General features: G+C 31.6%; 1 protein-coding gene and 1 long non-coding RNA gene across 2 annotated transcripts in view; one reads left to right on the plus strand and one right to left on the minus strand.

The window, feature by feature from the left end:
• Positions 1-17,068, plus strand: part of LOC136840235 (protocadherin-like wing polarity protein stan) — an 87,074-nt gene extending 70,006 nt beyond the window's left edge. Inside the window, exons 20-26 of the mRNA XM_067106839.1 lie at positions 787-896; positions 4,288-4,433; positions 5,483-5,612; positions 12,342-12,421; positions 12,645-12,818; positions 14,700-14,899; positions 16,223-17,068. Coding sequence (XP_066962940.1) covers positions 787-896; positions 4,288-4,433; positions 5,483-5,612; positions 12,342-12,421; positions 12,645-12,818; positions 14,700-14,899; positions 16,223-16,353 — 971 coding nt within the window. The 3' untranslated portion in view covers positions 16,354-17,068. The remainder of the gene's footprint in view (positions 1-786; positions 897-4,287; positions 4,434-5,482; positions 5,613-12,341; positions 12,422-12,644; positions 12,819-14,699; positions 14,900-16,222) is intronic.
• Positions 1-26,964, minus strand: part of LOC136840236 (uncharacterized) — a 63,778-nt gene that overhangs the window by 19,691 nt on the left and 17,123 nt on the right. The window lies entirely within an intron of this gene.

Consider the following 26,964-nt stretch of genomic DNA (forward strand, 5'->3'; position numbering starts at 1 on the left):
GTAGTTACAAGCCCCAGCATAATAAGCTTATTTTGGAGACTGTCCTTGAGTAAAAAACAAAGAAAATAGTATAAAGGTATTATAAATTTTACATTAAGTTCATTTCTCCACTAATGATACCAAAGGAAACCAACCCCTGAATATCTAACCTCTGGCCCCCACTGGGTCCCTCCAAAAAGGAGCTCCAGTAAATTTAGATAAGATTAAGCGTAATCCTAAGCTGCTATTTGGGACTGAGACTCAAAACAAGTTGCCAGAAAAACCAGATAAGTCTTACCTCAAACAGGAGCCCATCCCCAAACCCTACAATGCTGATAATTTGAGAAAGATCTGCCATCAGAGTAATAACATGGTTAAAATCAACATCTCTGAAGTCCAAACGTTATCAAATGGTGGACTTATGTGTCAGGTTCCGACCATAAGCTCTACACATGAATTCCAGTCCAGATCATGATAACTGTTACTGCTTATCAAAATAGGACATTTTCAAAAAGTAGAAATTAGTTTGCACACCTCGTATTGCCACTCAGAATTAAGGACTTTGGTGGGAGGGATACACAGCCATCATATCTTTCCTTTTCCAGTCCATAGTTCTCAAACTCAAGGTTGGCTGCTTCAGAGTATACTTGCTGAATGTGACTATGTAAAGAAAACTATAAATTTCTATATGGATGTGTACATTTTGACCCATAAGAAAGGCGTTTGGTGTCTAGATAGACAATGAAAGATTTCAGGTGATATATATTCTTTCACTAATACTACTCTTTCCTCTTACTGTTCTTTGAGGTCTGCATAAGGCGTCGATCTTGGGAAAGGTGTATGCGATTACTTCTGACTACGAAGTTGCTGTCAGCTATAATAATCCAGTATCCTATGTCAAATCTCTCGTAATACCAGTAAGTATTAACTTGAGTATCTGCCAACTCTAATGTTCATGATCTTTAATTTGAATTGATCATTTTGTAAATATGCACTTGGGAGTAATGATCATCAACTATAGTGGTACATCTTAAAGCTTACAAAACAACCCAAAAACTTGAAACCACTGTTATAACTTGCAGGCATTACTGGTTAATAACCCTTGCTGAAGGCTAAATATATGGTAAAATGGAATCTATTCTGGCAATAACTACGTGATCAAACAGATCCCTAAGAGGAACGTTTCTTCCAAGTCTTTTTGTTTTCTGTAAAAGAAACCAACTGAGATGGCTTTGTCTGTCCGTCTGCACTTTTTCTGTCAGCCCTCAGATCTTAAAAACTACTGAGGTTATAGGGTTGCAAATTGGTTTGTTGATCATCCACCCTCCAATCATCAAACATACCAAATTGCAGCACTCTAGCCTCCATAGTTTTTATTTTATTTATGGTTAAAGTTAGCCATAATCGTGCGTCTGGCAACGATATAGGACAGGCCACCCCCGGGCCGTGATTCAGGTTTCATGGGCCGCGGTTTATACAGCATTACACTGAGACCACCGAAAGATAGATCTATTTTCGGTGGCCTTGATTATACGCTGTACAGAAAACTCGATTGCGCCTAACAAACTAAAGGGCATTCTTTACTCGTTTTCATTAGTGCATACTGTGTGTGTGGTAAGGTTCATAACCGCCAGTGGCCAATGGCTTTATACCAGATGTGATTAAAACCATAAACGACATAAGGTTTATTTTTAACACAGGAGGTTATGATAGTTTCTGGCCAATCATACAAAGCAAAGCACTAGATGTTTACGTTGAACTGAAATCACTGTATCCTTTCTATCTGCACGAGATGGCTGGAGACTTGACTTGACATGACTTGACTTGGCTTTACTTGAATTGATTTGACTTGCCATGCCTTGACGTGACTTGACTTGACTTGCCTTGCCTTGCCTTGACTTGACTTGACTTGACTTGACTTGACTTGACTTGACTTGCCTTGTCCTGTCACGGCTTGCCTCACCAACCATGGGCTGTTACCCACAGGAACATCATAATTTATCAAAGGTTCTGGCACAAACACATGGACATATGAAAAAAGTAGAACATTAAAAAATCTTGGTCAGTTCAACCAACCTGGAAGTCTCTCAAACAAACACATTGTGTAAATCCTTTAAGAAAAATATCATAACTGACGTACCTCTAAGCATATTTTAAAAGTTTCATAACAATAAAGTAAATATAAGAGTTAATCTCTTCTCGAACTGCAAAATAGAAAATGTTACAAAGGAGAATTACACAAAAAAAAAAAATCTCTATCGCATAATTCATATTTTGACACCCCAACACAAGAAAAATTATTTCCTATTTTTTTTCCCAATTTAGTCTGCTGAGGTAATCAGTGCCAATGCTGAGCTTCCATGGAATGCTCTCCACTTGAAACTTGTTGCTCTGAATTGCTATGGTCCACCTCATGATCACTGGGCTTTCAATCTGACACCTTTGGATATCTGTATCATAAAATCCATCCAGAGCAGGTGTAGATGAAATTTCTTAACAGCAAATATTATTGCTAGCCATTCTTTTTCAATTAGGCAGTAGTTGCATTTATTCCCTTGAGTTTCCTACTTGCATAAGTAATTGGAAATATTCCAGTACCAAATGCCTACTGTAGTATGCCTCTCACCCCCAAACCTTCACTGAATGTGTCTGTCCTCATGATGAAAATATTATTGAGGTCTGGTACTTTGGTCAGTGTATTTCCTAAAGCCTGTTTCAACCAATGAATGCCTTTTTGTTAAGATCCCTTCCATGCAACCTGATTCAGTCGTCTTTTACTCATTCGGTTGGTCAAAGGCACTGCAAATTTGGGTACTGCATTCTTCTTTGCTAAATCCAGTGTAACACATGGAAAGTCCCACTTCCCTCTTGCTCTGAAATAGATCACTGAGTACCACAGTGTGTGTTTCATTTAATGCTGTATGAGTTAACAAGCCATCCATAAAATATTCACTGTTCTTGGCTCCAGCTAGCATCCTCATCACCCTGTTGAAACTGACACTGAGTCCATTAATCCAAAAGGCATCCTCCATTTGACATGATGAAATCTGTCTTTTCCTTTGATGCTTCTTCCATCGGGTTCTGCCAATATCAATTATTCAATCCACCTTGGTGAAAAATCTGTCATTACAAAGCTTCACCATCATAGACTGGAGATCTCCCATCATTTCATCGTCAAGCTTGGTAATGGAGATTAGTCAATGGTAATCCATTCAGAACCTGTTTGAGCCATCCTGTTTCCTTACATCACTACTGGCAAACAGCATGCAGAAACTGACCTTTCGGTGATTCCCATCCCAAGCATCTCATCACCCTCTTCTTGGATCAGTTTCTTAGTACCTAAGTAGCAAATAGTAAAGGGCACATTTTTGCTGACCGCCTGCTCTGTCATCACTGCAATGTGATATTCTCCCAACAGTCTTTCTTGGATTTTTGGTTAATACGTCTTAATAGTCTTCTAGTAACTGCAATACCTTCTTCTGCTGCTTGCTTAAGTCATTTCTAATGTTGACATCTCGGTTCATCTGTTCCTCCTTATGTAATCAAAGTTCTCACAAGCCGTCATCCAGCGTTACATGGTCCTCATCAGCTTCCACTGAGGTATCTCTCTCCTTTGGCGACAGCTGGTGCTGCCTCATTCACTTTTCTTTCATTGCAGGAAGACATGGGGTTTGCACGAATAGTCTTCAGTTCTGTGCCAACATCAACCTTATAGTCTAGCAGTTAAGCACCTCCTTCACATTGCATGGCCCTCTCCACTTCAACATCAGTTTGTTAGCTTCTTTTGGCAATAACACAACACTTTCCATCCAACCTTAAACTGACAATTTCAGGTCCTTTTGTCATAGTCATGTTTCTGTCATCCCTGTGCCACATACAACCTCTTCTTGCTAGTCGACATGTCTCTTTCAAGCTACTCCTCAGCTTCAACATGTCTTGATAGTGTCGCATACTTCGTCTTTGCAGTCTCTGGTCCATAATTCCTTTGTCCTTCAGTACAGTAGCTAGAACAGTGAAACTCCATACTTCTGGTTATGCAAACAAGATCACTGTGTCAGTTCCAGTCCCTTTGTCAACCCTGGCAGATCTTCAGTGTGGATTGCAGCATGCTGTTGATCCTCTCACACAGTCTGTTATATCTTGGATTATGAAGTGTTATGAACAGCTGCTTAGTGTTTCCAGATGGCTCACGCATTAGGCCATGTATGTTAGCCTATTTTCTTTTCTATTTTAACTTTTTCTTATACATCTAGTCACTTTCATAGACATAAAATTGGTTTGTTGTCATTTTTTCTATTTTTTTTTTAGATACAAAATATATTTAAAGAAGTATATGAGTTTCCGAGCATCATAGACAGTGCAGCAGAGGGTGAAGACAGCACGAAATCTATCGTCAAGATGCACTTTATTGATAAAGAGAAGAACGAGCCAGTTCAAGCTTCACGCATCATTGAGTAAGTGAATTGGAAACATTTCCAGATATAAGAATAGAGTATGGAATACATTTAAGAATTTGTGGAAAAGGTCTAGCTCATTTATTTCCGCTATAACGTGGCACTTAAATCTGTTTAAAGTTAACTTACACATGCCTAGTGCCTGACCAGGACAACTACAAGACCTTCTGCATATCAGACCCTTTGTAAATATTTAATGATTTTTGTTGTAAAAACTTGGGTGCAATATTGCTTTCCTATCTTTTACGTACTATAAAATGGCTATTTCCTTAGAAGAAAATCAAGGTTAATTCAAGTCCATCTACTAAAAGCCTTTATGGGCTTTGGGCCCCTGTCTCAATGGTCTGAATAACCGTTGATGATCAAGCCTTCGTTAACGTTATTAATGATGATATTATTGATGTTACTGTAGTAATGAAATTTTAACAAAAGAGGAAAGAAAGACTGCAATAATATCACTTAAAAATCATGCTTGGGATGCCAGCATTATTGGCATGTCTCATGACCTATAAATAGCCAAGTGAGAATACTGATAGTAAAATACAGAAGAAACCCGTAGTTAAATATATAAATAAGTAGACAAATAAATAAACATGGGCTTAGGAGACAAATACACTGTCTCTACGCCGAGGAGAACCTAGTACATAGTAGTGGACCCCATGCTGGAAGGATATGCCTCTAAATTGTGAATGACACTTTTTTGAGGCAATGGTAATCACTTTTTTCTACCCCTGGAGTATACTGGGTAATGAAAATATTACCATTCTCACTACCAGATAACCAGAACCACATTGTTTGCAGTCTCATACCTTGCATTGCGCTGCCAAAACAAATCATAGACATGATAACTCGATAAGTTTTAAAAACTGCTTCCAGTAATCTTGTATTCCTGCTGTGGATAACTTGGGAGGCTCTAGATAAGGACTCTCTTGTTTTTCAGAAACTATCGTCGATCAGTATTTTACAATAGATAGACATTAGGACAAAGCAGTCTTGTGAAATAACTTGAAATTCAAAATTGCCTAACTTTTTTAACTCTTTCATTTCAGGATGTCAAATGATTATTCAATCTCTCAAGCTCTTATTTCAAAGAATGAAGACTTGGGCCTTGATATCGAGAGTGTAGGAAATGTAACCCCAGATAAAGGAGGAGGAATCAATAATGTCCTCATCCTAGAGGTAAGTCCATCACTCGAAAAGGTAAATACGGTTTCATGCCATTTACATTGAGAATATCTCTATATTAGCAACGCAGGACGTTTAAGCGACAGTGCAGTCAAGATACTGAATTACTGACTGTACTGGATAGAGAATTTTACTGTTGCTGGTTCTCATTATTTTACTGTGGCCCTATAAACATTTGGATTACATCATTTTTACAATAGTGCTAAACATGAATAGCAATTTCTTATTTGGGATCATGTCAAGATTAGCGAACCCAACATCTCCATATCAAGAACAGCGAACCCAGCGATCCCCATGTAAGGAAAGGCCAACCCTTTCCGGTCCGATCTCCAGTTCCACATGAGGGCTAGTACTAAAAACGGCGAAACAGTGATTCATCTACACTGTTTCGCCGTGTTTAGTACAAACCCCCGGGTTGTCAAATGTATTTCCCCTTTGTTTAGTACTAGCCCCTGGGGGATCTAATGTCTGGTAGGCTACCGAAGTGTTCATGCTAGAACAGCGAACCCGATTATTCTCATGTAAAGAAAACGAACCCAATAATCTTTTTGTAATGAATAGCGAACCCTGCTGCGAGTGGGATCGCTAATCTTGGCATGATCCCTTATTGGTACACAGTCTCAGTGAGGTAACATTGGAACAATTTTTCAGAGTGTCATCCTTATGTTATAAACATTTTCTTACCATTTCCATCTCGAGCGAAAAACATTACTTTTCGTTCTTTTTTTTTTTTGTCATGAACCAATGCTCCTTCAGATAAGGTCAAAGAATCTGGCAGAATATTGCTTTATTTATCCAACGCCCACCCCCGCCCCCAAAACAAAAAAATTCCTCATTTTACTAACGGAACCCTTTCGCAAACTCTTCCAAATGATTTAGAAACAGAAAAGCCACGGAACACATTTACCTCAAGAGACGAAGAATGTGTTTTCCCATTCTGTCTTATCTAGAAAGACATGAGAAATTTGTACGTTAGTGTTCCAGGTGTTAGGACAAGATCATTGAGGCAGAAAATATGGAGCCAGAGAATAGCGCGCCATGGGCATGCCAGTTCCTCCTCACCGAACCAATTGTCATGGTACAGAACCAAACCTAGTACTGGAATAGTCCAGTGTTCTCATTACTGATGCCATTACTGGCAATTATGGCTCTGGATAAAAAAAAGTTAAGTATACCTTAGTTTAACCAGACCACTGAGCTGATTAACAGCTCTCCTAGGGCTGGCCCGAAGGATTAGACTTATTTTACGTGGCTAAGAACCAATTGGTTACCTAGCAACGGGACCTATATTCCGGGAGCTAGCAAGGAGTTATAACACATCTCGAGTACAAAAGGTTTGAATGTCATAATCGTTAGTATATCCCTAGGGAGGCACCAGTATGGCGATTCTTAAGTTCTGAATTTGGTGCGTTATATAGGGGCGCTCTGAACGCCCCCAAAATGAGCTTTGAATCGCATTCTGAGTACATTGACCAGACTGGTGTCAAAGTTACGGTTTGGAAGCTGATTACAAATAAAGTGTTCTTAAATACCAAATTTGGTGCAAAACCCATTTAAGAATGGCCTAAGATGGCGCTGTGGTTGTGAAGTTTATATCACATGTTGAGTACATGGCTCAAACTTGGGTAGTATTATCCACTAGAACCACAGATCAAGAATTGATAATTCTAAGTGATGAATTTGGTGCAAACCTTGTTTAAGAACGGCCTAAAGGCAGCGTTTCATTATGACTAATCTATGTCACGTCTTAAGTACATGAATGAAACTTGGACCGTGGAACCATACTTTGGACCTTACTGATCAAGAAAAGGTAGTTCTTAAATGATAATATTTGTGCAAAACTCATTTATTAAATTGACAATATATTCCGTCCCTACATTAAAACATCAAAACTAATCAGATATGAAGTATTACAAAATTTAAACTGTATTAGAAAATTTAGTCTCCAGCATATCTTCGTGAAAGATATCTTCTGCTGGGCATAGCTAACTAATGGTTGTGGATAATGTGGACAGACTTGGCTTGGCTTTGAAGAGTGTATTGTTTGGGATTCTGGAAGACCGAGTGAAAGATCATGGTAAACCAACAACCATAAATTCGTATATTATAGATGGACAATTCCTTCTGCACAGCATGCCAGAAACCTGCCCCAAACCTATGGGGGACTTGCAAGGAGCATTCTTTCTTCAGTGCTTCAAAGCCAAGCCAAGTCTGTCCATTATCTTTGATGACCATCCACAGCCATCCATAAAGGACTCTGAAAGAGATAGGAGAAAAGCTGACGGCAGAACTTTTTTGTCATCACTGGGCCTGAGCAGAGACGAGTTCCAAGAGACCTTAATGATGCTCTCAAGTCTAGGTCATTCAAAAACAGCTACCAGAGTTTCTCGCCAGTGAATGGCAAAGCATCCCTGCTATATAGACATTCTTGGTCAACATGAAGTAATTTAGATGTTCCAGGTGAGTGCTACCACTTCAAAGTTCAGGACAGAATGATACAACGAACAACTGTTCAGGATTTACACAACAACCATGAGGAGGCTGACACAAAAATCTGCCTTCATTCACTTCAATGACGATGCTAACAGCAACATTGTAGTCAGAGCATCCGACACAGATATAGCTGTGATACTCCTGTGCCATTGCAACAAGTTCCAGGGCAAACTTTGATGGATGTTGGAACTGCAGCAAATAACAACCGCCGGTTCATAAATCTGACTGCAATTCATCATGAACTTGGACCAGGGCTTTGCGCTGCATTGCCTGCTTTTCACGCCTTTTACTGGATCAGATTACACCTCTCATCCTTTGTGAAAAGGCAAAGTACGACCATTCAACTGCTTGAAAAACACCTGACTACCAGCATGCTTTCACAGATATGACATGGCTTGCACTTGTTTCTAATGCAACCAAAGCAACCCTCTTCCGATTCACTGCAGAAATCTATGGTGCAAAAAAATCTATAAGCCTTGGTGACCTCAGGTTTCAAAGTTCATGAAGACCTATGGACCGAAGAGAGGAAAGAATTTGCTTTCCAACTTGATTGGCATTGATGCCAGTGGGCTTGCACCATGTGAGGATGAGGTCAATGCCCACGTAAAGCGAGCATCATTCGCTGCAAAGATGTGGGCGGCTGCAGATAAACAAGATCTCGACCAGCACCCAACAGAAGAAAATGGCTGGCAATTACTAGATGGTGAGTACAAACCCATTTGGTTCTATGAAGAGCAGCTCCCAGAAAGTCTTGTCCCGGAAGAATCGAACTTCAAGAAATAGAGGAAGAGGCAGAAGTTGATATGCAGGTTGCATCATCTGATGAAGAGAATGGTTCTGATGAGGATGACTAGACTCGAACTAAGAAGGATCAGAAAATATTCATTAGGCTACATACACACAGTACTCATCACCAGATCAGCACAAATTATGACATACGTACTTTGGTAGAATTTATTTTATGTATATTTTCCACAACCATTAGTTAGCTATGCCCAGCAGAAGATATCTTTCACGAAGATATGCTGGAGACTAAATTTTCTAATACTGTTTAAATTTTGTAATACTTCGTATCTGATTAGTTTTGATGTTTTAATGGTGGGACGGAATATATTGTCAATTTAATAAAATGAGTTTTGCACAAATATTATCATTTAAGAACTACCTTTTCTTGATCAGTATGGTCCAAAGTATGGTTCCACGGTCCACCAAGTTTCATTCATGTACTTAAGACGTGACATAGATTAGCATAATGAAACGCTGCCTTTGGGCTGTTCTTAAACAAGGTTTGCACCAAATTCATCACTTAAGAATTATCAATTCTTGATCTGTAGGTTCTAGTGATAATACTACCAAGTTTGAGCCATGTACTAACATGATATAAACTTCACAATAGCGCCATCTTAGGCCATTCTTAAATGGTTTTGCACCAAATTTGGTATTTAAGAACACTTCATTTGTAATCAGGCTTCCAAACTGTAACTTTTGACACCAGTCTGGCCAATGTACCCAGAATGTGATTCAAAGTCATTTTGGGGGCGTTCAAGAAGCGCCTTATATAACGCACCAAATTCAGAACTTAAGAATTGCCATACTGGTGCCTCCTAGATATACTAACGATTATGACATTCAAACCTTTTGTACTCGAGATGTGTTATAACTCTTGCTAGCTCCTGACTACTACGGTTTATTGTGGAATCCGAACCATTATACCGAGAAATGAATTTATCACCAGAAATAAATTCCTCTAATTCTTCACTGGCCGGTTTGGATATGAATATATATGCAAATATATATATATATATATATATATATATATATATATATATATATATATATATATACATATATTATATGTATGTATGTATATATATATACTGTATATAAATATATATATTTATATATTTATATATATATATATATATATATATATATATATATATATATATATATATATATATATATATAATATATATATATATATATATACATTATATGTGTATGTATGTATATATATACTGTATATAAATATATATATTATATATGTATACATGTATATATATATATATATATATATATATATATATATATATATACAGTATATTTATATTTACATGTATATATATAGAAAGACGGTTGAAGGAAGAAGTACATCTCAGGTGGTCCTTAAAATACATTTATTTGCGACCTTTCAAAACCCAAAGTTTCATTTTCAAGCTAAAATGACAAAAACAACAATAAAATTAACGTTAAAAGCGCTAAAATACAAATATAAGATAATACATTATAAATAAAGAAATTAAAACTAGCTACAGCAGAACCACCCATCAAGAGAGGAAGGAAGGACGAAAGTCAGAAGGAAGCCAGTGTTGCCAACTCGATTTGACAGTAAAGCGCTAGAAGCGGATCGCAAAGGCACTAAAAAGGCACCAGACTTTCTAATTAATGCACTAGAAAAAGCGCCAAATAAAAACTAAACAGTAATTAATAAAGCTTATGCTGTACTTACGTGCACTGACCATCATTAAAAATTATATACGTGGTTCTGCTAAATTTAGAAGTCTTCTAACATCCCAATAAAGTCCTCATCTGCATCTTCATTTTCATAAGCTTCGAGACTTCCAATTTTCTTGACAATATCACTTGGAAGCTCACATTGCCCGCGCCTCTTCAATCCATATTTAATGGCAAGAATACTTTTTAATGTACAAATCCTCTTTCCTTCAAGGAACAAACCAGAAATGACAAAAGGCAACAGCTCACGTACGGTAAAGAGTTGTCGAGGAAGACTGCTAAGTGTTCAATTGAGGAACAAGTTGTTTAATAAGCAATGATTCCAGGATTGTCAGTAGTTTGCCATTCGGTGCCCGTCACAATATTTCAAAATCTTTGTGTTGGATATTATGCTTACATGTATTGGCGTGTTGTCTGATGCTGGAAAATTCAGGATTAACAAATTTGCTACCGGTACGGTAGCTAACACCTTTGTGAAAATGAATCCTGATCCTTAGTAACCTCTGTATTAGCCAAGGAGCGAGAGAGAGCCAGGTAGAAGACAGACACCTTGGCTTAATTTCAATTCCTCAGTCATCTCACTCAGAGAGGGGAATACAGCATTTCAATTCAAGTAGTGTTGTGATATATAACATATTCCACCTTTGACGAAGTATTGTAATTACACCATTTATAAAGCCGCAGACCACTGTCGCCATCGAACCCACTTTCACACGTTGTTTGACAAATTCTTAATCTTATTTAATATTAACCTATTTTTTCTTCAACAACTAAGATTGTCTCATGCTCAGAGATGTGTTGGATATTATATATGTAATCGCGAAAGAATTTTTAAATAAAAACTTAATTTTAAAATGTTACAAAATATAATCTAAAAGTCCCGGAGACGTAGGAAGCCTTTTTATCGCTGTTTCTTTTCCAATTATGTAAATTGGCCATCCTCTCTCTCTTTCTCTGGTTACCGTAATGGTCACTGATCCTAAAAGGACAAGTAAGCAGTACGTGGTTATAGAAAATTCAGAATCATAACACTAGTAGGCTACATCATCTGGTCTCATTGAGAGCAAGTTCCTCGTTGGATGAGTCGGTAGAGTTCTCGGCTAGCACTCTGCTAGGCTCGAGTTCGAGTCTCCGGCCGACCAGTGAGGAATTAGAGGAATTTATTTCTGGTGATAGAAATTCATTTCTCGCTATAATGTGGTTCGGATTCCAAATTAAGCTGTAGATCCCGTTGCTAGGTAACCAGTTGGTTCTTAGCCACGTAAAATAAGTCTAATCCTTCGGGCCAGCCCTAGGAGAGCTGTTAATCAGCTCAGGGGTCTGGTTAAACTAAGGTATACTTAACTTTTCTTCATTAAGAGCATTGTTAACCCACCCATCACTGACAGAGTAAGCGTAGTTCTTCCTACATATCTCGATTCTGTCTGTGACTTAGCTCCCAAGGAATAGTGAAGCTGATACTTAAAATCCTGCATTTTGTTGCTGGGTATTTTTTTCTCTTTACATAAACTTGCTAATGCTTCACTTCAATCCCAGTGTCGCATTACACACAAGGGTTAGTAATATTGTTTTTTAATGAATTCCATTAACAGTGGGCACCAGTTCTCAGTGCAATTCTGTGGTATTAAATTGTCATTGAAATTAAGTTATCTTATTTTTTTTTCCCCCAGATGCTTCTGGATTCATTTGATTTACCGCTTTTATTTTCAACTACAGATTGTCCTTGGTATTGTCAGTTTGGTACTTGGGTCACTTTTGCTCTTACTTCTCATCACCTATTTCATGAGGACCAGAAGGTAAGGGGTCTGTAGTGACCTCTTCAGGAGAGGCATCAGCTCCATGCATGCATTACTATTTCCTCGTAATAAGACATGAACTGTTAATATGATATATTCCCTTTTGTTAAAATTTCCTCTTCTGGTTTCTCAAATATCGGAATGACAGCAGTGCAATAAACGGCGACAGATTTCATTGAATTCGTAGCATCATATTACGCATTATCTTTCCATACCACCACAGCCTGGAGAGGAAGCTGAAGGTTGCCACAACCACCACTTTTGGTTCTGTGGCCTCTGACCTCAACCGAATGGACATGGGAGGCGGAGTTCCTGGCAGCAACAAATTTGCCGGCGAAGGGGCCAACCCTATGTACAACCTCTCAGATTCCTACCTAAGGAATGACGATGCAAGCAGGTACGTACAGTATGTGGGAGGCTAAGCTTTTCATAAATAGGATTGCACGTTAAGAACAGATTATTGCACTACAGATTGTTCAAAGACAGCATGGCATGTTGAAAAGTCAGAATTTCTTGTAATTATCGGCAATTATCATAGGCATATTCATGTATACATTTGTTTCAATGTGTGTATATAAGTATATGTATGTATTTATATATAAATGCATAATTTACACAAAAGACATAGTTGCACAAAGTCAAAATTCCTTTTGATTCTGCAGTATACAATGACAAAAGTTGTACCTGTAATGAGAAAGGAGTAATTCATATATGATTTTTTTGTGTATTTAATTGGGCATTATATGTTATTTATGGTGAACATTTTTATATGATGCCTAATTAAATAAATAACAAAATTATACGTGAAGTACTCCTTTTTCATCACGAGTACAATTTTTGGCGTTGTATACTGCAGAATCAAAAGGAATTTTGACTTTGTGCAACCATGTCTTTTGTGTAAATTATGCATTTATGTATATAAATGCATACATATATATACACACATATTCAAACAAATGCATACATGAATATACCTATGGTAATTGCTGATAATTAAAAAGAAATTCTGCGAAGAATTTTCAGTTTATGGATGGGTGCCATTGTGGATGAGTTGCCTTAAGGTATATTAGTTTATGAATCATACCACTACTGTATATATTGCATGAGATGCAGATACTGAGAGTGCGAGTCACTTTTTGTACGCAGAACTGTAACCAAAACATTATAACCTCAGTCAATGAATAAAAACAAGTATAAAAGAAACGAAATGCCATTTAGCCGTTTGCAAGAACACTCGTCAGTAGCCTAATGCCGTCTCATTGCTTATAGTAGATTGTTAAATAAGATGCCCTTCCCAGATCGTGTTTAGAGGATTATTAATACAATAATGATAGAAATTTGCAGGCAGAGACTACCAAGGAACATCTGTCAAAGGAAATCGAAGTACCAAGCATTATAAAGATAAACGGTCTATAATCAGTTTGTAAATAGTGTAGTCCATGAAAACTGCAGACAAACATAGAGCAGTCGGTCTAAATAAGAAAAATAAAATTCTGCAGAAAAATTATGATTTTGCTTCATGAAAGCCTATCGCTCTTTTGCAAAGGATGTCCAACTTAGGATTCGCTTAACTGGGAGATGTTTTACGCAGAAGTCTTGAAAGGACTTAAAAGATTGGTTGAGAGAAATGGAACAAAACAGTTGGCGTGAAAGTTAGGGGTGTTGTCACTTCAGCTGCTGCTGCAGGGCCAAGAGGAAAGTACACATTTTGGCTAGAAATAAGGAAATGTCAAAGCTATTACTTTAATGAAACGAGGCCGAGCCTATTGAGTCTTCCTCTTTGATGAATACAAGTTCTAAACTTAAGTTCTCGAAGATATCAGGCCACCAGGGACTTTCACGTTAATACAAATAATGATAATAGAGAGAAGAAAATTAGCTCTACATTCAGACGCCTTAAGATATGAATTTCAAAGGAAACTGAAACCGAGGGAAGCCTCGTAAGGTTGTCTTTTAACGTTACTAATGTACTCTTTCAATCAATAATTATTTAAACGTGATTTATCAAGGTCTGAGTTACGAAACCTGGAATTCTCTTGTCAAAACAGTTTCATTATCAATGATATCTCGATAGAGTACAATTAGGTGTAGAATTAGGCACAAGGAAAATAAACGTACGGATTTTCCTTGCCACAACTAAATTTTTATAAAATACTTTTTTGAGTGAGCGCAGCTCTGAAGTTCATCATTCAAAGTCTAGATGTTACAGTACTGAATTTGTCATTATACCTGACGGTTTAGATTATAATCGGAGATATGTTTTCCTGTTCTCCTCTAGTGTTGGCAGTGGTGATTCTGTCCTTGTAGGAGTTGAAGATAATCCTGACTTCAAAGGCTATTCAGCTGAGACTAACAAAGCCACTAAAGGTCAGAGCAACCCTGCTTTTAACCGTTCGATCGATGACATAGCTGCCCCTTCGCCATTCAGTGGGGGAACTCGAGCCAACCCCTTGATGGGTCTGGGTATGGACGGTAAAGGTAGGTGTTCAGTGCAATGGTTCTTTGTATTGTGTTAAGATAACCCTACGTCGCGCAGCGCTAAAAAGATACGTACAGCCCTTTGATTTAACATTGAGGTTACGGTGTTCCAAGGACTGAGATCCTGTTAGCATTAAAGCTTCAGATTTTAACTCATATCAGAACTCATGGGGGCAGATCAAGATTGCAAAGGTAAGAACGAAGGAGCCCGGTGTGTTTGTGGTGAACTGAAATAGTTCGATTTAGATATTAGAAAAGCAGTACCTGAACCTTGTTGTCCGAAAAAATTTTCTTTTTTCTTTTTTAAACTGAATAGCTCACCCAATACACTGCATAAGTTGCATTGATTAGATTGTCACAGAAGTTAATCTTTATGAAGAGAGTATCCTAAGCAGTTTCTATTCAAGCGACGGACTTGCTCGCGAGTTATGTTCAAGCTGCAAAAAGAGAAATACCTGCTGAATAGTATGTGGCACTAAAACAGTTTAAGTACTAACAAGCATCAAGAAAATGCAATTCAGTAGCAAACAGAAATTTGTTTTACTACTGAACTGTATTTTCTTCATGTTTATTTATATTTTAACTGTTTTAATGTGTGTTGTACTTCCAGTCTATTTTCATTTGACGTAAATACTTATTTTTTCCTATACTTTTCAGCATGTATCCCTCTTATTACAGTTTTCATAAGGGTAAACAAGACTTATTTTTACTTCATTATTATTGAAGGATGAGCACTATCATCACAAAGGCCTTATACTGAGCTATGAGTTTGTGATATGCATTCTATTTGTTGTAAGCTTATACTTCTATGCTAGCATGTCAGCTGTTGGAAAAAGCCATTTATTTTGTAAATTTTTTATTTATCCATTTATTTTCTTTAATTATTATTTTTTCATTGTTATTTTTTGTATTTTTATTTTCATTTATTGTATTTATTATTATTTTTAGGTATTTTACTTTATTTTCATTTTAATTTATATATTTTTATTAATTTTTATTTAGTTTTTATTTGTACATATTTGTAAAAATTCTAACTTCATTTCATATATCTTTATTTATTCCAGATTTTTTTTATTTATTGTTTTCAATTTTTTATTAATTCTTACTTTGTTGTAAGCTTACACTTATATGTTAGCATGTCAACTGTTGGAAAAAAGTCATCTTTTGTCAGTCTGCCTTTAGACAACAGAATACAAGACATGATCATCAAAACCACAGTAACATAGAGGTTTTCTTCGAAGTGATCTTGTGCTTTCGAAGTCGACCGATACCCAGCAACTGTTCTTGTCACTATCTCATAATCCTTGGCATCTATTTTTCCAGGAAGTGGCGACCTTGCGGACGCTTTGCGGAATCATGATTTATTCATAAGACGTCGTTCTGTGGGAAGCGAAACAGACTCTGGCAACTCGGAGATTTATTTACCAAATATTTATTTTAAGTTTTTTATTTAAAAGAAAACTATTGAGATGGCTTTTTGTCTTCCGTCCGCATTTTTTTTTTTTATCCGCACTTTTTTTGTCCGAGATTTAGATTTTTGTAAATTTATTTATTTAGGGGTATTCAAATTGGATTTGATTTTATTAAAATTAATTTTCATCAACTTATTTATTATTTATTTATTTAGTTTTGCATTATTTATTGATTTTTATTTATTTATTAATTTTAATTTTTTATTTCTGATTTATTTATTTTTATTTATTTATTTATGGCCATTTGATTTATTTATTTATTTTTATTTATTTATTATTTTAGACCACCGAAAGATAGACCTAATTGTTTATGGATTTGATTTTACTTTAAAGAATTTATTAAAAGATTTATTTCTTTGGGTTTTACTTATTTATTTATTTATTTTTACGTATTTATTTGTGGTTAACAAAAGAAATTCCACTTTATTTTTATGGAATTAACATTGCTTTGGTGAGAGTTTATTTTTACGTAGACAAAAGTTCCCTATTGTGAACGATCAATGTCAACTCTAATAGCAGTCCTTTACTTGGAAAAAATTATTTTTATTTGAAAGAGCCAATTTTAAATAAATGGTTAGATTTATTTTTATTAAAGAGGTCTTTTATTGGGCAGTTTTATTTATTTATGTTAGTTTGATTTATTTAATATTACATTTATTTATTTTTATTTATATTTAGTTTTAAAAATAGTAGGCTATATTTATTTATTTTTTTATTTATCATCATCATCAACCGATGAAATATGAATATTTAATTATTTTTATTTTTTATTCCAATTTGTTATTTTTATATACAGTGATTTGCTTTAATATTTAAATATTTATTTATTTATTTTTATTTAATTATTTTTATTTTTATTTATTTTAATTTTTTGATTTTTATTTATTTATTTATATTTATTTTTTTATTTGAAATTTATTTTTCGAATTATTTATATTTATTTATTTAAAATTTATTTTTTATTGTATTTATTAACTTTATTTATGAATGTTATTAAAATTTATTTATTTTTATTTTGACAGAATTCTTATTAATTATTTATTTTTAATTAACATTTTATTATAGTATTTTATTTACTTTATTTAATTATTAAAATTTATTTATTTTCTAAATTTTTTTCTGATTTTAATAATTTATTTAGGTTATTTATTTAATACAATTTTGATAATTATTTATTTCAGTGATATGGGCATGAAAATGCTTTATTTAAATCTTTTTATTTAGAAATTTTGGATTTAATTTGGATTTTTTATTTATTTATTTTTATTTTGCCCCATTTTTTTTTTATTATTCATTTATAATATTGATTTTTTAGATTAAAATATTTAAATGCCGATAAACATTTTATTTAAAAATTTGTTAAAGAATTATATATTTGTAATTATTTAATTTTTAAAATTTGTGGGATTTATTTTTATTTTTGATTTGTTAAAATTTATTTACAGCAAAACTTTATTTATAGCACATTTACATATACGTTTTATTTACATATATTTGAGTTATTTATTATTTTGATTGTAATTTATTTTGGGCCTTTTATCCGCTTCTATTTATTTATATTTTTATTTGGTATTGAAGGAATATTTATATAAAATTTATAAATATATTTTGTATTTCATTATTTACGAGAATTCGTGATTTTATGGTTATTTTTAATTACTTAGTTATTTTTATTTGAACAGTCCCATTACTTTTTTAAAATTTATTTACATTTTATTTTTTTTGAGTAGTATTTACAGTTAAACTTATTTATTTTAACTGATTTATTCATGATAGTGATTTTGTTTTTATTTGTTTATTTTTTATAATAAATTTAAAGGGGCATGTCATCCCCAACCTTTTAGAGATTTTATTTAGGTATTTATTTTTGCTTATTTCCAAGAAAAGAATTTATGATAATTCATTTATTTTAAAGTGATTTATTCCGTTCTATGTAATTTTTTTTTTAGTTTTTTTTTTTTTTATTTATTTAGTGTTTTTTTTTATTTATTTATTTATTTTTGTTTAATTATGAGAAAGGGCTATTTATTTTTTCTGAACCTATTTATTTTATAACTTTAACTAGAATGTATCTATTTTATTTCCAAAATTTTATTTTTTTTAGGTTTATTTATTTCCTGATATAATTTTTTTATTTTCCGGAAATATTTTATTAATTTTATTAATTTCGAGAACCACTGCTTTAGCTTTTGGATTTGTCTTTAGATTTCCTTTTTTAAACTTAGTTTTACCAATTTATTTAAAATATTTATTTTATTAACAGCGCTCCTTTAGGCTTATTTATTTAGATTTATTTACGTGGCTATTTAACCATTTTTATTACCTTTATTTAACTTATTTTTTATCCAATTTTTATTTATTTATTTTTGATTTTCCTATTTTTAAACATTTAATATTTTTAAGAATTTATAATTTTAACGCTGTTTATATTTTTAATTATTTATTTATATTTATTTATCCCCTTATTTTTTGAACTTTATGGAATTTTAGTGATTTATTTATTTTTATTTTCATTTACTATTTGTTTATATTTTAACCATTTTTTTCCCCATTCCAAACGAATTGATTATTTGCAATTTATTTGCATTTATTTATTTATTTATTCCATACCATTATTTATTTAGACTTATATAAATTGACCAAAAACATTCCTTTATTTATTATTAATTTTTAGTTTTTTTATTCTTTAGATGGATTTGGTGGGTTTTTAATGGACTTTTACATATTTATTTTTAAAATTTACGGTAAAAGACAACAGCTTTCGATATTTGATTTATTTATTTTTGAAAGCACGATTCTTCTTTAGGGGTATTTTGTTTATTTTTTTATTTAAATATTTTTTGTCTGGAAGGACATTTTCAATTTTTAGCCTAACAAATTTATTAAACAGATAATGCTCAGGTGTCAATATCGTTTACATTAGAAGAGACGCCAGTATTTCTTTAATTTTAAATAATTTTTTATTTTATTTGTTAATAAACTAAGAATTATCCCAAAAATTCTACCCAATTTAATCTTACTATATTCCAATTGATATTTATTTAACAATTTATTTTTATTATGATGGGTTTATTTATCATTTCGCAATTCCAAATTATGAAAAAAATGGTTCATATACACTGCAATAGTCTTAAATACATTTATATGAATTTATTATTTTTAGGAGCCGGCAAAATTAATTACTTAAACAGAAATTTATAAATAAACATTTGGAATTAAATTGTTTTTTTTTTTTTGATCAATAATTTACTTTATTGAAGATTTGACCATTTATTTAAGAGAATTATTTATTAGATATATAAGATATAAAAAAATATATTATATTTTAAATATTCAATTATATAGATATATTTATTTATTTTATATATTTATATACGTCTATAATGATAACATCATTTATTTTATCTTTTAGTACAGTGAAAGGGTTTATTGACAATTTTTATTTAAATTTGACATATACATTATTATTTAAACTTATCTTTTTTGCAAACAAAAAATTTCAGTTGTCAAGATCCATAATTATTTATTTGTTATATTGCAAATATTATATTTATTGAAACGGGCATAATAGTATATTTAATCACAAAATGAGTTAAAGCTGAGATGCCACAAGAACTGAAATATGGAAAGTGTTTAGAAGGAGGGTGGAAAACAGAGTTAGAATACTTTATTTTTAATTTTTAGATAAATTTAACATTGAAAGCCCAGGTTTGAACTTGATTTACCTCTTTATTTTACAGTATTGAAAGACTTCATTTATTTATAATTACGATATTTTTGAACTTTGTAACATAAGAGATGACCTCAATTTGGCATTTATAGCATAATTTCTTTTTGAGAATAATTATTTATTGCCATTATATTTAAAAATAGTAAATTTATTTGTGGGTATGACATATTTATTAATTAAAATGTCATCGATAATCTCAAACAAACGAATATTTTTATTTGCTTTATTTATGTTTAGCCAAGCGATCAATATATTAATAATGATGGGCGCGTAAATATTTATATATAAAATTTTGTGACATAATTTTCACATTATATTTATTTGGATTAATTGATTTAACTATATTTTTATGAATTTTATTTATTATTTATTTAATTTAGGAAAAAAAGATTTATACTTTTTCACAAATATATAAGATTTATCAGGTTATTTATGATTATTTATTTTTGAGATTTATTTTATTTTGTCTACTAAACCCATGCATATTTATATAATTATATTTATTTCTTGTGTTTATTTCGTTATCCATGCAAGAAAGCAGGATTCCAATTGAAAATCTTTATAATTATCCCGGCAATTGACAAGATTCACTAAACATATTGAAATTTTGAAATAAAATAAATATATTTGATGTTTCCATTTATTTATATTTATGAATATACACACATAATAATGACTAAAATAAAGAGCCATTAGGAACATTGAAAACATAAAATGAAAAGAAATGTCAATTTATTTAAACAATCTACAGTATGTTAAACTGAAATTATTTAAGAATATTTTATTGAAAATTTTCTTAACATAGGATACACACGCCAATACTAAATATCCACAAAATTGTTTATAATAACATGTATAAGCAAGCCTTTTAATTGATACTATTTTGAATCCCTTTTATGGAAATCTTTAGAGTATTTTTATTTTAAAAAGAAAACTAATGATAATTTAGATATGGTGATGACATTTCAAAAAAAATTTTACCTATTCCCATTAGAATTTATTTATTTTTAGCCAAATAAATGAATTCATCATTCAATTGGTTAATCGAACGAAATTTGATGGACTTTTAATTTTTTCTTTAAAAAACATTTAAACGCATTTTTTATAGTTTAAGAACGATTTTTATTAACATAAACATTGGCATCCATAATTTTATTTATTGACATCCCAAAATATAATTTAATATGAGAGCATATGTTAATAAAATACACATGAATTAAAAATTTCTATATTATACGTAAATATTTGAAAGTTCGATTAATTATTTAAAATTAGATGACAAACAAATTTGAATGTTTAGAGATTTAGATTGATGGAAATTAGACAGACCTTTATTTGCACTAACACTATTTATCTTTAATATAAAAAAAAACTGAGAATTTATATTTTATATAAACATTCCATTATGCTAAAAACCCCTTCAAATATGAATTGGTATTTTGGTAAAATGTAATATATAAGGTTATTTTTTTATTTTTATAGTTAAATCCATTAGTTACATATATAAATTTGGATATAAATTTCTCTTTTTATTTTAAAAATGGCAGGTGGCTATTTCAATTTTTATTCAGACTTTTAAAGCCAAGAAGGAAAGAAAACAACTGTTTAATTTTAGAGTAGAATCTAGAAAAAAATTATTTTGGGTTTTTTAAAATGACTTTTCAAAAATTATTCATTTAGAGAGAGAGAATCCATTCTTTTATTTGATTGCCCAGATTTTTTAAAATAAATGACGAAGGCCATTTATGGCTATTTCTTCCTATGCAGATTCCTTTTTTGTTTTGAACTGGTAAATTTGTTTTGAGATGTGTACTTTAGTTTACTTTATTTCTTTCTCAAATTTGTTAGAGTAGTCTAGCAAAAATTCCTTGATTTTTTAATCCACAGAAATCATTCTTCAGATATAATTTATTTAGACCTTTAAGCCTAATAAACCATTTATTTATAGAATAATATATATTTGCTGAACCGACTTGTCCCGTCAAAGATTAAACTGTCTTCCCCATATTTATTTTTTAACTTCACCCACCAATTTGAGATTTATTTATTTAGAAAGAGAGATTACTTATTTCTAAGCCACTAGAATATTTATTTATTTTATTTCATTTATTTACAGACAAATTATTATATTTTAGTTTTATCGTGTAAATAGGTCTTTCTCTTATTTATGAAATTTTATTTTTAGAAAATAAACTAAAAAATATATTTATCAATTTTGTACATTCTTATGTCATTTGCTAGTTTATTTTAACATATTTAAATTGCAATTTTTAAGACATACATCTATAAATAAAGATAAAAGCCCAGCAGGCCGTTTGTTTTCCATCAAATTTAAAATCAATATAATTTAAATATTTTATATGTTGCACATGACATTTTATAGAGAAATTCAACAAAACCACCATTGTTTATTCATGTTCATCAGGATTTTATTTTATCAAGGAAAATCAATATTAAAAACAGAGGTGAGTCAATGAAGACCTAAAGTTTTTAACAACAATAAAATCAAAGATATTTGTTTTTAAATAAAAATTTTAGAACTAAAATTTATAAGAAAAATTTAACTTTGAAGGTCGCAATAAAAAGGTTCTAAATTATAATTTATGAACAAGATTTATTTATACATTTTTATCATAAATTTTATTATTTATCCTATTTTGTATTTAAAAAATGCAACATTTAACGATCCATACCTTAAAAATTGAACGATATTGCTTCATCCGTAATAGGTTACGCAATTTACAATTTAAGAAATTTTTTAAATGGAGGTTTTTTGTTTAACAAACTGATTTTTTTTTTACTTTTTATGGCAAGTTGGTCAGGGAAAAATTTGATTTTTATTTACGATATTTATTTCGCTTTTTTATTTTTGGATTTTTGATATAAAGCAATTCTTTTGATTATATTTATGGAAGATTTTAATTTAATTTTTTATTTTACTTTACAAACATTGATAAAGAAAATTAGAACCCATGATGAAAAGGACAAAAGAGAGAGAGAGAGAGAGAGAAGAAGACAGAGAAGAAAAGATTTAATTTATCATTGTTAAAAAATAAAACTTCATTTTTATCGATTTTAGGTTTTAGATTTAATATTTTTTTTTTCCATTTATTGTCGTTGAAATAGGTCATTTTTAATCAATTTAAATATTTTAATATATATTATAGATTATTTTTATCTTGAATATATATTTTTATTTATATATTTTATTATTGTCAAAGATTAAACTTTATTGTATTTATTTTTATTTATATTAATTGATTAATTTATTTATTTTATTTATTTATTAATTTTTAATTTTATTTGATGCATTAAAAAATTTATATATAAAGAATATAAAATATTTATATATTATATTAATCTAAATATATATATATGTTTTTATAGCATTGTGTATCATATAATTTATATAGAAATATATAAAGATTTCATATTTAGGTTAGTTACTTTTAAATGTTGAATGTCTAAGCCATTAAAAATATGCTGAATTACTTTAATTATTAAAGATGAAATATAATATTCATTCATCTTCCAGGATTTTGACAGTTATCGGCTTTACTTTTTATACAGATACAATTATTTCTATTTATCAATACTGTACACTATTTTATTTATATTTATAGATATATTTTTATTTATAGATTTATTTTATTTATTTATGTATGTATGTTATATTATGGCAAATATATTAATTTATTTATATACATTTATATATATACTATATATATATATTGAAATATTTATATTTATTTATTTATATATATATATATATTATAATAAGTGCTATATGTATATTTATATATATATATAATATACTATATATAACATATTTTATTATATATTTTTAACTAGTAATAAATTCAGATTTATTTTTACAATTTATTATTGTTATTTATTAATTAATTTATTTTTATAAGAAATTTTATTATAATATAAATAATAAAAATTGAAATATGATATATTTTATATATTTATTTATATATTTTTCACAAAACTGATTTATTGTTTAAAAATCACTTATTTTTATTTATTTATTTTTAAAAATTTATCTATTTTTTGTCATGTTTTTATGTTTTTTATATATAGGTTTATTGATATTTTTATTTAACGCCAGATTATATTTATATTATTTGGTTTAAGATTTTTTTTATTTTTTTTTTTTTATAATTTCTAATTTATTATATAATAATTTTAATAATTTATAATATTTATGCATAATTATTATATATATCTATTTATTTGGACTAATATATTTATATATATATATAAGCTGAATATTGATATATATTTATATATATATATATATATAATATATATATTTTTATATATTTATTTCAGAAAAAGATGGCTGCTATGATTTTAAAGGACACATATATGCATTTCATAGCTTCAATGCTTTAAGATGTGATGAAAGAATTTATGGAGTCAGATGGAAGTAGGTCGAGAGACTCGAGTAAAATCTTTGTATTCAACAAATAGTTTGATTCCTCAGCAATATTGACAGTCAGGTGATCTTCTCAGAGAAGTGTTATGTATATTCGTGAGTAAAAATATGTTAATTTGATCTAGATTACGCAAAATCTGCCCTAAAAGTGAGTTTGACTTCACTCATTAACGTGATAGAACTGCAGTTGTCTAGACGTAGCTTTGGAGAGGATCCAGGCTTGAATCGGCAGATAAGGTAGAGTTTGAAATCTCTGTTTTTATGGGAGAAAATTGAACTTGTGATTTTTACCATGATTTTCTAATCATTATGAACTTTTGAACTGGTGTGAGATTTAATATGAATATTCATACCTCTTTTATATTATTGTTTTGTCATGTTACGTTTGCCATATCTTGGCTATGCATTTTACACTTTCCATTATTGTAACGTTGCATTTCATATATTTTGGGAGTTTTCATCATGTTTTGATTCTTCCGACAGATGTCTGTGGACAGATGTCGGGACAGTGTGGACTGGTTTGAATAACATGTGGTAGACTGGTTTTGACATGACTAATTATTGATTTGGGGAGTATGTGTGAGTTTGGATATTTTCAGGCTATTAGCTATAGTGAGACTTCTTTAATCAGAAGTGTTTTGCAGTTCAGAGTTTAGTTATCTAACTCGATAATTCATTTATTATGCATTTTAATCTTTGCTTTGTTTTATTCATTTCTTGTTGGGTTATTTGAATAATAAACCTATTTTTGTAGAAACTATTGCGTTTTCTTTAAATGGTCCATTTAATTGATTTGGTGAGAATGAGTGCGATCTCATAATGGTGAACTGAAAACGATGAGAGAGAGAGAAAACGATGAGAGAGAGAGAGAGAGAGGTGATAGAAGAGAGAGAGAGAGAGAGAGAGAGAGAGAGAGAGAGGAGAAAGAGAGAGAGAGAGAGAGAGAGAAAGAGGAGAAAATAGATGTATATGTTGCATGAGCGAAAGATCGTTGAGCACGCTCTGTTTCCTGAAAAGGGTGGCAGGTGTGTCTGAATGAAAGTGGCAGCCGTTCTTGTTTGATTTTAAATTGGTGGCAGCATGATTTTAATGTCTTTAATGATGGCGAAAGAGGAGATTACTAAAGAGACTAATTGGTAACGTTGATGCCCAAGGCATAGGCGACTTCACCTAAGAGCTAAGAGATGAGGGTCAGTGTTGAATGACTGAGTAGGTCGTGATTACGTGTGAAATACGGGAACCTTTCCTTTTTTTTCCGTTTCTATTCGAGTACTGGGAGGGGAGTTGTGAAATAGATCTGGATGATCTCTAGAGCAATTTTGGGGTTAACAAAATACCCAAATAAGTGTGAATAGTGGCGATTGTGAGTTAATTACGCAAAGTGATGATTCAACAATAAACGCTGCTGGGTGTCTTTTTTGCTTCGTCTTCGAGTAGGTGACGTCACAGGTTAGCAAGTTGAGAGATAGGTACTTCGTTTTCTGTTTCAAAATTGGTAAGTACCCATTCTCGTAAGTTGCGCAGAACGCCGTTTTCTATTCTTCTTTTTAGAGGGGGTAACTTGTGCCTTTCTCTAGTGTTCTTTTGGTTTTCTTTTTTATGTTGTTACGCTCAGGGCGTGATTACTCACAAAATGCCGGACGATGCAGCAAGCACATCCCAATCAATTGTGGTGCATAAAGTGACGAACATTTGTGCAGGAATTACAAATTTTAAAGGGTTAGTTGATGGAAAGCCAACCCAAAATATAGAAACTTTCATTGAGTCAGTGAACAATTATCTGAATTCCAAGAAAATTACGAATGGCGCTGAAGCTTTAACAGAGGCAAATCATTTCTGGATTTAGATAAAGGAGATATTGGGAAACGAGCACGCAGTTTCGGGTTCAGAAGGTGTAAAACTTGGAATGAACTGCAGAAATTTCTATGAGCTACTTATGGCGGAGTTCAACGTGAATGCGCAGTTCGGAATTTGCCCAGTTTTCAAAATAAAGAAGGGCAATGATTCACTAGTCACATACAGTGCGAATTTATTTGATGCAGTAGTTGAGTTAAAGAAATCTATAACAGGTTCTCCATGGGTAACTGGAAATAATATCTCTTAGATAATTTTGAAAGATTGTTACACTTTGCTTGCCTTTTAACGTCGGTCCCAGATGTAATTGTAGATAGTTTTGATAAGAGAATTGATCAGGATACAGATGAATCCTTTTTGTTTGCACAGATTAACAAAAATCTAGCAAAATGCCCGACACTGACAGTAGTTTTGTACAGGAGGTGCAAAGATGTCAGCTGCGGTTTCCAAACCACAGAATAATGATAGTCGCTCGCATTCGGGAAATGATGCAACAGCGAAGACATGTGCACGAGTAGAATCGAAGAAAATTCCAGAGAGATCAGTCACAACGATACGTTGTTTT

The sequence above is a fragment of the Macrobrachium rosenbergii genome, chromosome 7 (genome assembly GCF_040412425.1).
Source record: "Macrobrachium rosenbergii isolate ZJJX-2024 chromosome 7, ASM4041242v1, whole genome shotgun sequence".
In the NCBI taxonomy this organism is placed as follows: domain Eukaryota; kingdom Metazoa; phylum Arthropoda; class Malacostraca; order Decapoda; family Palaemonidae; genus Macrobrachium; species Macrobrachium rosenbergii.